This window comes from Centroberyx gerrardi, chromosome 7 (assembly GCF_048128805.1).
Source record: "Centroberyx gerrardi isolate f3 chromosome 7, fCenGer3.hap1.cur.20231027, whole genome shotgun sequence".
Classification (NCBI taxonomy): Eukaryota; Metazoa; Chordata; class Actinopteri; order Beryciformes; family Berycidae; genus Centroberyx; species Centroberyx gerrardi.
In genome coordinates this window covers 15,157,288-15,172,893 of record NC_136003.1, presented here as the reverse complement: position 1 = coordinate 15,172,893, position 15,606 = coordinate 15,157,288, and the positions used below count along the sequence as shown (strand labels likewise).

At 42.8% G+C, this 15,606-nt stretch overlaps 1 protein-coding gene across 1 annotated transcript in view; it reads right to left on the bottom strand.

The window, feature by feature from the left end:
* LOC139922484 (voltage-dependent T-type calcium channel subunit alpha-1I) overlaps positions 1-15,606 on the bottom strand; it is a 136,387-nt gene that overhangs the window by 81,046 nt on the left and 39,735 nt on the right. Inside the window, exons 2-3 of the mRNA XM_071913013.2 lie at positions 12,923-13,034; positions 5,900-6,033 (exon numbers count right to left, since the gene is read on the bottom strand). Coding sequence (XP_071769114.1) covers positions 5,900-6,033; positions 12,923-13,034 — 246 coding nt within the window. The remainder of the gene's footprint in view (positions 1-5,899; positions 6,034-12,922; positions 13,035-15,606) is intronic.

The window sequence follows — 15,606 nt, the reverse complement described above, 5'->3', positions numbered from 1 at the left end:
TGCACTGATTAAATCGACGTCGCTTTTCATCCACGATACAGGAGTAGTCCGGGAAAAACATAATACGATGGCCTTCCCAGGTGACATTCTCCAGTTCACGGGCAGCTCTCAGGATCCGTTCCTTGTCTGGGTATCGCAGGAATTTCACCATGAAGTGTCGTGGCGGTTTTCCCTCTGGTTCAGGCTGGGCGAGAGATCTGTGAGCCCGTTCAAGTTCAAGCCGTCTTGGAAATTCCAAGGCCAAAATTTTGGGGAGAGTAGCCTGAAGGAAAGAGAGAGGGTCTCCCTTCTCACAAGACTCAGGGAAACCTACGATTCGTAGGTTATTACGTCTCACACGGTTATCAAGGTCATCCACCTTTTGGCGTAGTGCATCCAAATCAGCCAGGGTGGCAGGTGGATTGGCTTTCAAAGCTCTATCGGCATCCTCCAAGAAATCCAGATGGCCCTCGATATCGTTCAGTCGGCTAGTCAACTCGGTGAGTTTACCATCCATGGAATCTGTAACTCTCTTGATATCATTCAGCTTGGTTTCCTGTTGTTCAGACGTTTTCTGAAGAAGTTCATAGACCTCTGCGATATCACCTGCCATGTCGCCCTCTTTACCAGTAGTGCCGTCCGAAATAGCACTGGCGGCTACATTAGCATAGCTAACTTTAGCTCGGTCCGCCATGCTAGCAGGTGTAGAACTCACATTAGTCGTTCTTCTCCCTTTCTTGTCAGCTTTTTCGTTTGCAGGAGCCATGTAAGCCCTGTTAAATCACTTAACACAGCGTCTTGTCACTCTTTGATAACTATAAAAATGCAATACTGAAAAGGTGGCGAGAGCGAAGTTTTCAAGCAGCCATTCTCCAGCAAGCGTCACGTGACTCTCCGAATTCACTGGCTTTTAATGTATGGAGATTTTTTCCTATCTTTATTCAAGAGCGTGGTCTTTCAATTTGAGAGCATGATTTATTGATTTCACGTTCAGATTTTGTAATGCTTTCCCTCAAACCCTGTCCTCGCACTCAAATATCTCCTGCTTGCACTTAGATTTGCTCTGCTTCTGCTCAAACTATGCTTGCACTCAGATATAATGTTGCTTGCACACAGATTTCCTGTGCTCCAGCTTCAGCCCTTCTCCTCGCACTCAGGCTGCTTCTGTGCGCTCGTGAAACGTCTGCTCTCGGATTTCTGCTCTGCTCTCGGATTTTTTGTGCAACAACCCTGTCAAAATTCCCCAACCAATAGAATGCCAGGTGTAGTGTTGACCAATGAAATGATCCCTGCCTCGTTGCGGGTGCTTTCGCTTTACTTCTTAGAGCATCCCGTACGGGCAGTTACTGTTTAACCGGGTTCATCCACTCCCGCCCTCCGGGGCTTTATTAAATACGACTTTTGGAATAAAAGGACAGTTAATGTATATACCAGCGCCTGTACTTTTTCTTTTACTATAATAGCTACATAAAATAGTAGCCGTATAGCACACCGGCCTCCCGTCGGTGTGCTAGAGGGGAAAATGACGTCACCTTCATGACTCAGGAGCGGGAGTCTCGCGGATCATTGGCCAATATGGACCGCCAAAGTCAAGAACCTCAAGTAAGTTTTTTATTTTAATGGTGCTATTACTTCCTTCAAATTGAATTGGTTAAGTCATATTTGCGGCATAAGAATACATCCATGATAATATGCTTGGCTTTCAAGTGTTGTACGTTATGGGAACATTGTTGCTAGGCAACTAACAACAAAATGGACGCCGCCGTGTTTCATTTTTTTCCTGTATTTTAGTGTTTAGGAATGGGAAAAGTACCAACAGCAAAAGTAACCAGCTAACACATTAAGACAGTAGAAAACAAAAGTAAATTCAATGAGCAACTACATTTTAAAAACGCAGTTGGTGTGTTGTGTATATATCCTTCTCTTCAAATGATGTTTACCGTTGCTGTGTCAAAGTCTGCTCTATCAGAAAGGTTTCACATATTGGAAATACGGTAAACACGTCCCCACTTGCAGGTATCATATTCATATCTGTAACATATCTACAATTAAATCAGTTACATTGCAGACATTAAGCACTAGCTTTCCAGTTGAACAACGAGGGGTCTGTTACTGTTAAAGCTGAGGAAATCCTTAAATTGTGTCACAGATATTATTCCAATTTATTCCAATCTCAGTTAATGCTACAGCGTGATTACTGGAGATTGAGATACACATTTAGCTACTCATAATTTCTCTGGGTTTGACTGGGTTTATAAGCATTAATTAATGGCTTCATTCATTTTTAATAAATCATTTACTAATGCTTTGAAAATCATTTAGAAGTCATTAATAGGCAATGTAACTGATTTAATTGTAGATATGTTACAGATATGAATATGATACCTGCAAGTGGGGACGTGTTTACCGTATTTCCAATATGTGAAACCTTTCTGATAGAGCAGACTTTGACACAGCAACGGTAAACATCATTTGAAGAGAAGGATATATACACAACACACCAACTGCGTTTTTAAAATGTAGTTGCTCATTGAATTTACTTTTGTTTTCTACTGTCTTAATGTGTTAGCTGGTTACTTTTGCTGTTGGTACTTTTCCCATTCCTAAACACTAAAATACAGGAAAAAAATGAAACACGGCGGCGTCCATTTTGTTGTTAGTTGCCTAGCAACAATGTTCCCATAATGTACAACACTTGAAAGCCAAGCATATTATCATGGATGTATTCTTATGCCGCAAATATGACTTAACCAATTCAATTTGAAGGAAGTAATAGCACCATTAAAATAAAAAACTTACTTGAGGTCCTTGACTTTGGCGGTCCATATTGGCCAGTGATCCGCGAGACTCCCGCTCCTGAGTCATGAAGGTGACGTCGTTTTCCCCTCTAGCACACCGACGGGAGGCCGGTGTACTATACGGCTACTATTTTATGTAGCTATTATAGTAAAAGAAAAAGTACAGGCGCTGGTATATACATTAACTGTCCTTTTATTCCAAAAGTCGTATTTAATAAAGCCCCGGAGGGCGGGAGTGGATGAACCCGGTTAAACAGTAACCGCCCGTACGGGATGCTCTAAGAAGTAAAGCGAACGCGCCCGCAACGAGGCAGGGATCATTTCATTGGTCAACACTACACCTGGCATTCTATTGGTTGGGGAATTTTGACAGGGTTGTTGCACAAAAAATCCGAGAGCAGAGCAGAAATCTGAGAGCAGACGTTTCACGAGCGCACAGAAGCAGCCTGAGTGCGAGGAGAAGGGCTGAAGCTGGAGCACAGGAAATCTGTGTGCAAGCAACATTATATCTGAGTGCAAGCATAGTTTGAGCAGAAGCAGAGCAAATCTAAGTGCAAGCAGGAGATATTTGAGTGCGAGGACAGGGTTTGAGGGAAAGCATTACAAAATCTGAACGTGAAATCAATAAATCATGCTCTCAAATTGAAAGACCACGCTCTTGATTAAAGATAGGAAAAAAGCTCCATAATAATGGCGCAGGCAAAAACTACAGCTGCAAAGGTCTCCTGTTCTTGCCCTGTGTAATTATGTATCACAGTTAGAGCTATATAGGAACACCCTACGAAAGAGACATCCACAGAATGTAATGAGGAATTTGTTTTTCGTTGCGTGTCCCTCTGAAAGCATGCAGGTAGTGTCCACCAGGTTGAGTCAAGGTACAAGCCCTTAACTATAAAAACATCAGCCAGGAATGAGACACAACTCTAGCTCAGAGTGAGGAAATATAGTCCTTTATCATTTCTTTTACCCGGTACAACAGGAGGTTTTCAGCCATCCTAGGCCTTCATTAAAATAAACATGGAAGGCGAGACTGACCTTCTGAGAAAGAGTCATGCCTCATCCCCGGATCAAGAGGCTGAGGGGAGACACACAAGGACACATGCTGCTATTTTTCACATTACCACTGCAGATATCAGAAAGGCTAGGAAATGTATGTCTCAGTCGAGTGAATTTGATTAAAATAAAATATATACAAAGTAACACACTGCAGGAGGCTCTTTAGGTGTGGCAGGGCCATGGGGCAGAAGCTTGAGCCCCCCTTTAGAGACTGTCTGGTGTGTATGGGGGTCCGTAGGGGGGTGACAGGAGGAGATGTTCATCCATGCAGGAGAAAAAAGAAAGAAAGAGACAGAGGAAGGAAGAGGGGGAGAGAGAGAGAGAGGTGCTAGTGCCCTTGGGTAACAGACATGGAGCTTATAGCAGACTGTCGGCTGTGATTTGGCCTGGCAAGGCTGGCACTGCCCTCTGCAATTAGCCTCGACGCTAATCTAATGGATGCTGCCAAGAGGAAACGAAGACTGAGGCGTCCTCACGCGTGCACATACTGTACACACACACACACACAAACGCACGCACAAACACACACAACAAACTCAAAAGGCATAAGCTGGCAGACTGTAATCTCATACTGTGCCACACACACGCACACAAACACAAAGTATGACCATCCACTAGGGATAAACTGACTCAGCTCAAATGAAGATGAATGTCCCTCTACCTTCCCTGGTAAGTCGGTTTCTCAAGCTTTCTTTGTCTGCTATTTTACCAACCTCTCTCTCTATCCATCTCTCTCTCTCTCTCTCTCTCTCTCTCTCTCTCTCTCTCTCTCTCTCTCACACACACACACACAATCTTCTTTGCTTTTGTACCCATGTCAGAGGCCTTCATTTCACTTTGTTCATCGCAGGTGTTTGAGCAGGTGTGTTTGCTTTTGTCTTTGCACACATACTTGCATCCAGCATATGCATACACCCATGAGTGTAGGCCTGTGTGTGTGTGTGTGTGTGTGTTTAATAGAAACCCTGTTAGAACAGGCCGAACTTACACAATATGACTATGACCAAAGAAATCAAGTAGCTTTGTGTACGTGTGTGTGTGTGCATGTGCGCTACGCATATTTTACCAGTGGATGTCTGTGAAACCCTTTCCTTAATTCCTAGTTTCCCCTTCCTACCTTCCCTCCCTCCTTCCTTCCTTCCCTCCTTCCTTCCTTGACATGCCCCATCTACTGTTATGACCTTTCTGCATGTATTGGGCAAGATGGCCGCCGTATGGCTCTATTTGGGAATGAAAACGCTTCATGACACTTCTTCTCTACTGTCAGCATTTTCTAAATCAATAAGGTCTAGACAACAATGGGAAAGCATTCAGGTTTCCATGACAACAATGGGAAAGCATTCAGGTTTCCATGACAACATTGTGGAAGCTCAGCGACTGTGTAGCCAGCACTGGAGCCAGGGGCCACTTTGCAGAAACATCCTAACTGCAAACTGTTGTCTCACTTATGAATGCAATTTAGAATTTTGGCCATTAAAGAGAGACAGTCTCTAAAAGCAGAAGCAAATTGCTAAATGGGGCAGTGCCGAGATGGTCAGACACCATCACAGTATTACAATAAAAATGTTAATTTTCACTTTTAGATCTCAGTTGTAATTCAAATAGCTGTTACCTAAATGACTAATAACATTAACATGCCACATATATAAATGGCTCATTGTGGACGAATATCATTTGGCAGACATGAATGAATGCAACATTGCAGCATGTTTGAAAGTTTGCTTCATGTACAATTGCCATTTGACAAATCAATATTTATGCAAAAGGCATGTCTGCCCTCCGATCACATCAACTTTACTGAAGCATGTGAATTACGATGGACATTGTGTTTTAGTCATCAATCAGAGGCAAGTTCCATTCTTGCTAACCCCTCACTACAGACATTACATGTAGAGCACAGATTTTAAGATAAGTATAAAGTTAAGGAAGGAGACAAAAGTAGATTGTGGCCTCTAAATTATTTTTCCTGTAGAGCTCTGCTTCGATCTCAATCCTCAGTCAACATCGTGACAGGCAGACTTTGGTAGAAGGATAGTTACCATTGACGTTATGATATGCGTGCTTACCCAGCCATGACGATGAAGAAGTCCAGCCTGTTCCAGGTGTCTCCCAGGTAACAGCGACGGCCGAAGATCCCCAGAGCCACCATCTTCACCACCATCTCCAATGCAAAGAAGATGTAGATGAATGCATCAAAGGCCTGAGAAACAGAGAGAGAGATACAGATGGAGGAGCAGGGTTGGAGAGAAAACAAAAGAAAGAAAGACACTTTGCATTAAACACATTAGCCATGCCTCATGTATTTCCTGTTTTTTTCTTTTTGACTGTGTAGATTGTGTGTTTGTGAAATGAAATGGCTCAAGCTGTTCTCAAAGATCCCTCTGACTTTTCTTTTTTTTTCAACTCAGTTTCCCAGTCAACTAGAGACACATGTCATCTGTGTCAAGGGCTACTTGCCTGGTTAAAAAAAAAAAAATGGTGAGCCGGGTTCAGCCCTCGGCTGATAACAGCTGCTCTTCAGGAAGAGGATGAAGAGGCCTAGAGCGATTTGCTTGATAGCAACACAGAAAATGAAAGACCGAGACAGATAGACACAGATTGGCACGCATGCACTTAAGCACTAACTGCTTTTTCATTCTGACCCAGTGTCTACCCAAACACATCGAAACAATCCGTAACCTTCCATTTTCCACCTGGCAAAGGCAGTTTTGACACTTTTTGGGTGTGATTGGTTCACATTCCAAGCACAGCCTTCCCAAAGCTCACAAGACCTATTAAATCAGCTGTTTCCCATTCAAACCCCCTTTTTAATAGAACCGATAATGAGCTAATGGCACATTGATAGACTGAAGAATGATGTCTGGTATTCAAGGCCCTTTGCTTGCTCTGTGTGTGTGTGTGTGTGTGTGTGTGTGTGTGTGTGTGCGCGCACGCTAGTTGTGCCTATGAAAGCACTGATGGCTATTGCTTCAGCTAAGGACAGTTAAAGTGCAAATCATAAAATGTTAATGGTTTCTTAAAACGAATTGCCACCTGTTATTAGCCTGTTGTTAATATTGTGATTTGAATGGCTGCTAGAGAACTAAAGGGAGACGTTTGTGTGTGTGTATGCGTGTTTATGTGTGCATGCATATATGCCTCGGATACCAGACAAAACATATGGTGCTCGATGTGAACCGACCCACACTGCAATAGATGAATCGCAAGAGAAGTATGAAGTGAACAGGAAAAAGAAACTGAGGGAGATTGAGGACAAACCTCAGAGAAGACAAAGATGAAGGGAAATAGAAGAGACAGTGAGAGATAAATGGAGAGAGAGAGAGAGAGAGAGAGAGAGAGAGAGATAGATGAGCCCATATCTCTGCCATCTCCTGCTTGCATTATTATGTTCAGATCACTAGCTAAACCTCCTATTGTATTTTCGGAACAAAGCTCTTTCCCAGCTCTTTGCCCCAGGCTGTATGACTGTGTTTGCTGCCTTCTTAGATATTCCTGCTACATAGAACTCAAGCTGCTGTCTCTTGACACATGGACTTTAAGGCCTTGAAATTCAGAAAAGGCTAGAGAAGCTACGGCTGCTTGCTAATAAATCATGGGTCATCATTTAGTCTTTTGGTATAGCCAAGGCTTTTTTTTTTTTATTCCAAAATTGTCCTCCATCCCCCAACCACTGATCTTGTGTGTGCACATGCACACGTTTGCACACACACACACACACACACACCTAATTCTTTGTTGTTAATCTTTCATGTCAAAGTGATATGAAATACTCACATTGCCGGCCAAATTTGAAATAAAAAATTTGACCCAATTTGACCCAAAATGTTCGGCCAATCTGAATTAAAGCTGCATTTATTATAAGCTTACAGTACTGTAATGTTACAAGAAATTGTGGGCTAACGTCATAGCTTAGAGCCTACAAGAGAACAAGTAGCTACAGATCCTATACAGGCCCATGGCGCGTGAATTCCACCATCGGAAAACGGACAGAATGATAGATTTCTGTCCATTTAGCTGTTTGGAAATGTCAACATGGTGGAGAGGCAGAAATACAGCAGCCTAGCTTCGCTCATAACGGTGCTACTTCATATAAACAATTAAATTCACTTGAACAAATTGTTTTATCACTCACATTGGGTTGAAAATAGGGAATAATGTCTAGTTTCTTCTTCCTCGACATCTGACATAAACTGTGCTTGTCACTTGACTGTGCGTTTATTTAAAGTCGCCCAGCATCCCGGTTGAGTGGAGTTTTCCATTTTTAAGCACTGTGATTGGCCTGAAGGTCCAAACACCGCCCAGCCGGAAAACTTCTGTCTTAAAACGAACCGAGCCAGTAGTTCAAGCTCCTAAAACAGGTACAACCACCGGTACTGCTCTGTATATTTTTTCAGAACCGGAACGCACGTTACGTCGTCACTTGATATAGCCTAGATTTCTTTCCTCTGTCAAGAGGCCATCTCACGAAGCGACATCTCAATAAGCATTACCTGACTGACTGACTGACTGACTGCCGACCTGAATTTGGCGCGTGATGCCCGTGGCTGCGCCGTGGGAAACAAGCACAGATCCTGTACAGACCCACAGCGCGCGTGTTCAATTCTATGCACTGAAGCACTGCCATACGGTTAAATTACCTAGGCTAAGGTAACGCAAGGTAACGTTAAAGTTTGTAGGGCAGCAAAGAGGAGTTACTGTCTGCAAATCCCATTACTGACTGTGGAATGTTAAGTTTCACTTTTGTTTTCACACCAGGAGACTGTGGATTGAGTTCAATGCTGCTGGTCTGCTGTCTGTACATCTCCTAATTACAGACATGATGTGATGTGCACATCAGGCATTAGAGATCGATTTAGATCCATTTCTTCTTTTCTGAGTAACTTTGGATTTTGTGCCTCTGTATGGGAAACACTGCATCTCACAGTCAAAGATGCCCTCTATAGGCTATCTAATGAAGCGCATCATCTCACTAAGCGTTACCTGACTGACTGACTGACTGACTGACTGCCTGACCTGAATTTGGCTCGTGATGCCCTCGACTGCGCTGTGGGGAAAAAATATAACAACTTCATGATTTTTGCTGCCCAAACAGTGATGTTAGCAGACTAGAGAAGCTAGAGATAAGTTAGCAAGCTCCAACTTAAAGTGGTTACCGTCGCAGGGTAACAACAAATTATAGGAAAGGTTATGCAAATAAATTGTTCAACTGACAAGTAAAGGTAACTCAGAGTATGAGTCCATCTAATAAGCAACTCACAGAAAAATATGAATAAGGTAAAATATTGAAACCTATAGTATTTACAAGGATAAAATGACTGCAATTGATTGCTGTCCCAGACTGCTCAAGTAGGCATACTATAGAGTTTGTGTGCTAGACAGATCAAATGGCACACACCAATAGAAATATTACACTGGGAAAGCAATTTTTTGTGTTTTCAGGTTATTGCTTATTTTCAGGTTATTGTGTGGGTAAAATGATAATCTAGAGACTCCAGCCTAACCCACAGCAGGCTACAAAACACTGGTGATACACTTGGATAGCGAGAGAGAGCCAGAGTTTTTTTTCACTCAGCATTGATGAACAACTGCAAAATGGTGTTTGTAGCTATAGGCTACATTGCATTGCATTGCTTTGCTAAACCAGTCTTCACAAATTTGTAGATTTATTCATGTTCCAGAGTGCTAGAACAGGATCTTTTTCTGAGTCAGAAATAGCTGGAGTCAAGAGACAGGCTAGACAAAGAGAGCTGGGGCTAGCAACAGGAGGAGGGAGGAGAAGTGTCAATGTCATTATTCAGAGACTCCATTCTGTAGAGCGGTTGGGTTTAGCATAAAGGCTGGTTTGTGCTTTATCTTTCTATTCATCTATACTGTTTTTTTATTAAATATTTCTAGACAGATATAAATACAGTGCCAGTAGTAATTCCCCACATTTTATCATATTTTTTCCTTTTCCCTCCTTCCTCCTCCTTTCTGTCTTTCCCCTACTCATCTACACTTTTACTGTAAGAAAAAAGACAATGTGATGTATACAACTGGAGTGGAATCTCAGTTTTTGCTATTCCACTGGCTGCTCTGCACTCAGTTGAGATTACATTTCAATATGTAGAGGAAGCTGTCTGTGTAAGCTCTGTGTGTTTGTGCATATATGTGTGTGTGTATGTGTGTGCATGGCTGCATGCACGTGTCTTTCTCCACCTGTATCCATCCCTTTCTTTCTCTCATTTGCCATAAGAATTCAACTTTTTTTCCCCCAACCTTTTGAAAAACATGGGACTTTTTGATCGTTATGAGGCACAAGCTGGGGTCCTCTTTGAGCCACATAAAAGCAAATGAAGACCAGCACTACACTTAGCCCAAAATGTCACCCAATACACAAAAAAGGCATGTATGTAATTTATTCATTCATGCTGTGAGTGTGGACAATGTCTGTGCCATTTCTTATTTATAGGGAGCAAGATCTCTGAAAGCAGAGGAAGGGGTAAGTTGGTACATATCTGTGCACTTGTGGGTGTGTACACACAAGTGTGCACGTGTGTGCACGAGCATGCGTGTGTATATGTCTGTGTGCATGAGAGAGAGCTTGTGCTTGAACAAATACAATTCCGTTTATCTGTGTTCTTTGTGCACCTGTGAGCATGACTGTGTTTGTGAGTATATCTGTGAGCATTCCTGCACCTTGTAATGCGTTTGAAGCTGGCATGTGTGTTCCGCCCCCCGCTCACACACACACACACAAGCATCAGCCCAAACACAGCCAGCGTACAAGAGCTGGCGGCATGCAATGGGGAAGATGAGAAGATCAGTCTCACATGCTGTTTAAACGATGTTTTGATAAATAATGCAGCCGGCGCGGTACGCATGTAATCCGACGTTGGCTGCATCAGTCGAATCCCTGTCGCACTCTGCTCTGAGTGAAAGGGAAATGGATTCATCATAGTCACTTGTCACTATCACCGGCTTCCTCTTCAATCAGCCTATCAGGTTCCATCGTCAACGTGATTTGTAAAGAGGTTGAGGCTGTCTAGCGATGGGCCGTTTCATGATTTGAAGTAGGAGCCGGTACGGATAGCTACTTCATATGCTGTCATTGTGCGTATTTGGCATGCAGAGAGGACTTGGTAAGTAGGTCATCCGGATTGTGGTTGTGGACCATTTAAAAAGGTGTGTGTGTGTGTGTGTGTGTGTGTATGTAACCGCGGAGCGCTTGGCAAATGGAATGAGTGCCTGACAAGATGTATTAATGTATAAAGGCATCATGAGGACAAAGGTTCATTTCATATAGTAATGTGAAGCACTCTCTAGTCTATCTCTCTCTCTCTCTCTCTCTCACACACACACACACACACACACACACACACACACACAGAGAGAGACACACACAAACACATGCAACAGGCAAACGATTCAGAATACCTGGCACAATCATTCTTTTAATATGTCTGTGTGTTATTAGCACATTAGCAGTTACAGTATATTAAAAAGGGTGAACAGGTGACATCTGATAGGTCTTATGAAATTTTGTTATGAAGCAAGTCCCATCCAGTCCATTTCAAGTGCAATAACAAACACGCTGGTTGTGTGGGATGGGATGACTATAACAGCGAGTGTGTGTTTTGTGTGCATGTACACGTGTGTATGCATAGGTGTATACTCTATGCTATGTGTATGCATTCTGTAGCTAGGCATACATGTGTGTCTGTTACTGTGTGTGTTTCTGAAGCGAGGCTGGGATATTTTCACAGAAGGCCAGGGAAGCATGCTAGTGCTGCTGAGGGCCACTCTCTAACTCTCTAAGCCCTGTCAGCAAAATCCCTCCTGTTACCATTAGCAACCACCAGAACAGGACCCCTCACACTACCTGGGGAAACAATATGCTTGTTAGAGAGAAAGAGAGAGAGAATAGGGGATGTAGGACGAGGGGAGAGGGGGAGTGGGGGGAGTTAGAAGAGGAACAGAGATGATGAGGGAGGAAGGGAGAGAAGGGAGAGGAAAGAATGAGAGAAAACACTTGGTGAGCACATCATACCCTATACCTCTCTGTGCCATATCATGACAGCGTCAAGTAGTTATAGCATGGCAGTAAATGAGCTCTCTGTGCAAAAAAAAAAAGAAAATCTCATGAAATGAATAAACCTATTACAATTTGGGCTGTGGGGGATTATCTGATAGTGTATTCCAGCCTCATGTGCTGTATAGAAGTGATGCACGGGGGTCCAGTCAGTCAACAGAGCTACAACATATGGGACAAACATCCAACAGAAACCCCACATGCAGAATTTTGCAAAAACACCAGCAAATGCATGTGGGGCAGAATTAGGCTGATTTTCATTCTTGTCACACCTGAAAATGAGCCTGCCAAATTTATTTAAAAGGAATTATAATCCCATAGCTGCACACTGAGCCCTCAGTCAGTTGGTGCCGATAATTATAAATCAACCAGCCAGCAACACATACCCGTCTCAGACCAGCACTGCTTACAAACACAATCAATGAGATCACAAAACAATAGAAAGTATTATTTGTAATACTGCCACAGAATCAAAACACAGAATACATGACAACGTCTCTAATATAAGAATATACATTGTAGTGTTATTAACCCCTATCGTCAAAGATAATGAGCAGACAATGATCGTCACTAGTTACAGGATTGATCACAAGTTCCAAAAAGTGCCAATTTCTCCCTGGTAAGAGAGCAGGAGAAAATACAAATCCTCCGGGAGGGAAGTGCTGCACAGTCTGTGTCAGCATACTGTAGCATAGCCTGAGGGACAGTGACAGTAACAGTGGTGACGAGTTGCTCAGTGGCGAAGAGTTCATGTCCAATATCCCAGTTTCATTCACAACTCACAATTCTATTAATATTTTTTGCCGTATCTAAATGAGTAGCATAATATTGTCGTCTAATCTTGTTAATCTTGTCTCTGTATTGTTTTGACTATCATGCAAATAAGGAGTCTTTGAATTGAATTGAACTGAATTGATGAGGCCCCATTGTACATGACTAAGTTCATCATCGTGTTGACGCAGTATCCCGCCCACACACACACACACACACACTCACACAGAGTGAGGGTGTACAGTACCTGCAGTATCTGGCAGCGGTCAGAGGTGCAGTCGATGTTCTCACACGGCTGGTACATGCCCAGCGTCACACAGTTGAGCAGGATCACCATGATGCTGATCCTCTCGAACCACGTATTAACAGGACTGGAGTTAAGGAGCGTAGCGGTTGAGGAGAAATACAGAAAACAGACATACTCATATTTGTTTCCAATAAAGCTGCAGATGAAGAGTTCATTTCCAAAACACGTTATATCCATTTTAAAACACATTATCTGAAGGTCATCATTCAATATCCCTAAATGATTGAGGATCCAGTCTGTAAAATCATCTTTTTTGTCAATTGATGACTTAATTTACCTAAAATACATTTTTTTTTGGGTTTAAATGATTTTGTAAAAGATTAGATATCACTTCAAGTGGTGGAAATCTCAATTTGGAATGCAACTCTTTAAATATGGATTAGAGAATTATTAGATGGTCACATTTGACGGGGTCGATTTTCCATCATGAGGACAGTCTTCTCACAGCGCAGCCACAGAGTTTGGTTCCAAAATGAGATTTTCACATTTTGACAAATGTGACTCTCTGAAAAAAGATTGCTCTCACAAAAGTAGAACTCATCATGAAATACAACTGAGATTAATCACAATTTTAAGACTGGAAATAGAAACATTTGATCATACAATCAATAGTATTTTCAAAAATGAAGGTTTAGTCTCCTATCTTAAGCTTAAAACTCATAGAATGAAGCAAAACATGTATACAAATGTTTAAGAAATGAGATTATTCCCCAAAGTATGAACAAGACAGGCAGATTCACATCACACATGGTGGTCTTTGCATGTGCGACTGACTCACTCTCAGCGTGCATACAACACGTCACGAGAGCTAAGAGGCTCCGCAGCTGCCACTCTGCCAGTGTGCATTGCATCAAGGAAAATGAGGATGAAAAATAGATAAACATTTGCCAACAACCCTTTTTTGTTTGCCAGGGAAGACGCCATGCAGCAGGAGAGGCGATGACATGTGACACAGGTCATGAGTCATGAAAAGGACCGGGACCCGTACATGCCCCAGTCTGCCCATGCAGGCACGGGACACATGATCTTCATTTGACATTATAACAAGATTCATCAACTTCAAACAAGGGCTAGGTTAGACTAATACTATTTGTCATTTTCATCCTCTCAAACACAAGACAAATATGTGTTCAGATAAACATCGAAATCCAGTCGTTAACAAATCATAGGGAGTGAAAAATATAATGAGGAATTTTGCTTGAGCTGTTCATCCATGGGCTTGTTGTTCGCAAGCGCAGCATGCTATTGGCCCCCGCTCTCCCTCTGTGTTTTCCTCCCTCTACTCCTCTCAGCTCTTTCTGCGATGCACACACAGGGAGCCACCTTGTCACCATGCAGACTGTGCAGCGCTGCACCATCCAGAAGCCCTTGTTTACACCTCTAGAACATCTACAGCCGCACAGACAGTCCCACAGACAGTCATTTTGGCACTATGCACACATGCTAATACAATTGCAACTGCTGATTCACATGCAAAATGTATATTGTGTATGTGACTGTAGGGGGGATGTGTCTGCGTGTGTGTGTGTGTGTGTGTGTGTGTGTGGGTGTGTGGGTGTAGTCATTGTCATGCCGAGGCTTAAAAACTGTTACAGCTCTTTACCTCTCTCAAATGTTAAGCTTCCAGCATAATCTTTATGTTCTTTGACTTCTGTCTCCTATTCTCTTTCTGAGCCAGTGGAGAAAAGTCTTAACCGTTCTTTGCTGTTTTATTTTTTTTCCCCTCTTCACACAATGAGCTTATATTTTTTTGGTCCTTTTGAACTTTACACCATGCAGCGAACTTTATACGTGGGAACCCTGGTGGCTTGATGTGGGAAGTGTTTGTGTGTGTGTGTGCGATGATGTGTGTGTAGCATACTGCACAAGAGTTCTTCATTCATGCAAAACACTCATACACACACATAGACACACTTTTCCCCATAATGCCTCACATCCCACACAGATGTAATTCGCAAGTGTACAGAAGGCCACACACATTCTCTCTCTTTCTCTTTCTCTCTCTCTCTCACACACACACACACACACACACAAACACAATCCCTTTTTATCTCGAGATTCTGAGGTTGGAAACATCTCTGTTATTCCATTTTTCATTATGTGTCTCTCTCTTGCACACACACACACACGCACACACACACACACACACACACACACTGTTCTCTCCATCCCCCTATCTCCTCTCCTCTGCCTGTGCTATCGCTTTAGCACTGCTCTCCGGGGTTAACGCAGTGAAAGAGTGAGAAGTAATATCAGGCGAAAGATGGGTAGAAAGAAATATGCGCTCTCTCACCACCGCCCCCTTCCCTTTTGGCTATAGTGTTCTCTCTTTTCAATTTGCCTAGCTGTTGCCTCTCTCCCTTTTTCCTTCTATCTCTCTTTACTCTCTGCCTTTCATTCATCCCCAGGTGTGACAGAGCAAACGATGGCCAATTTGGCCCTCCCAGCAAAAACAAGCGCAAACACTTTGGGACACATTATACGTCGACAGGCAATGCAAAATCAATCAGGCCTGTGTATTCAGCGTGTGTGTACGAATGTGTGTGTGTGCATGCGTGTGTTTGTGAGTGTGTGTATGTGTGTGCAGCAGTCCCATAGCGCACCTAAAAAACCTGCCCCGGGGT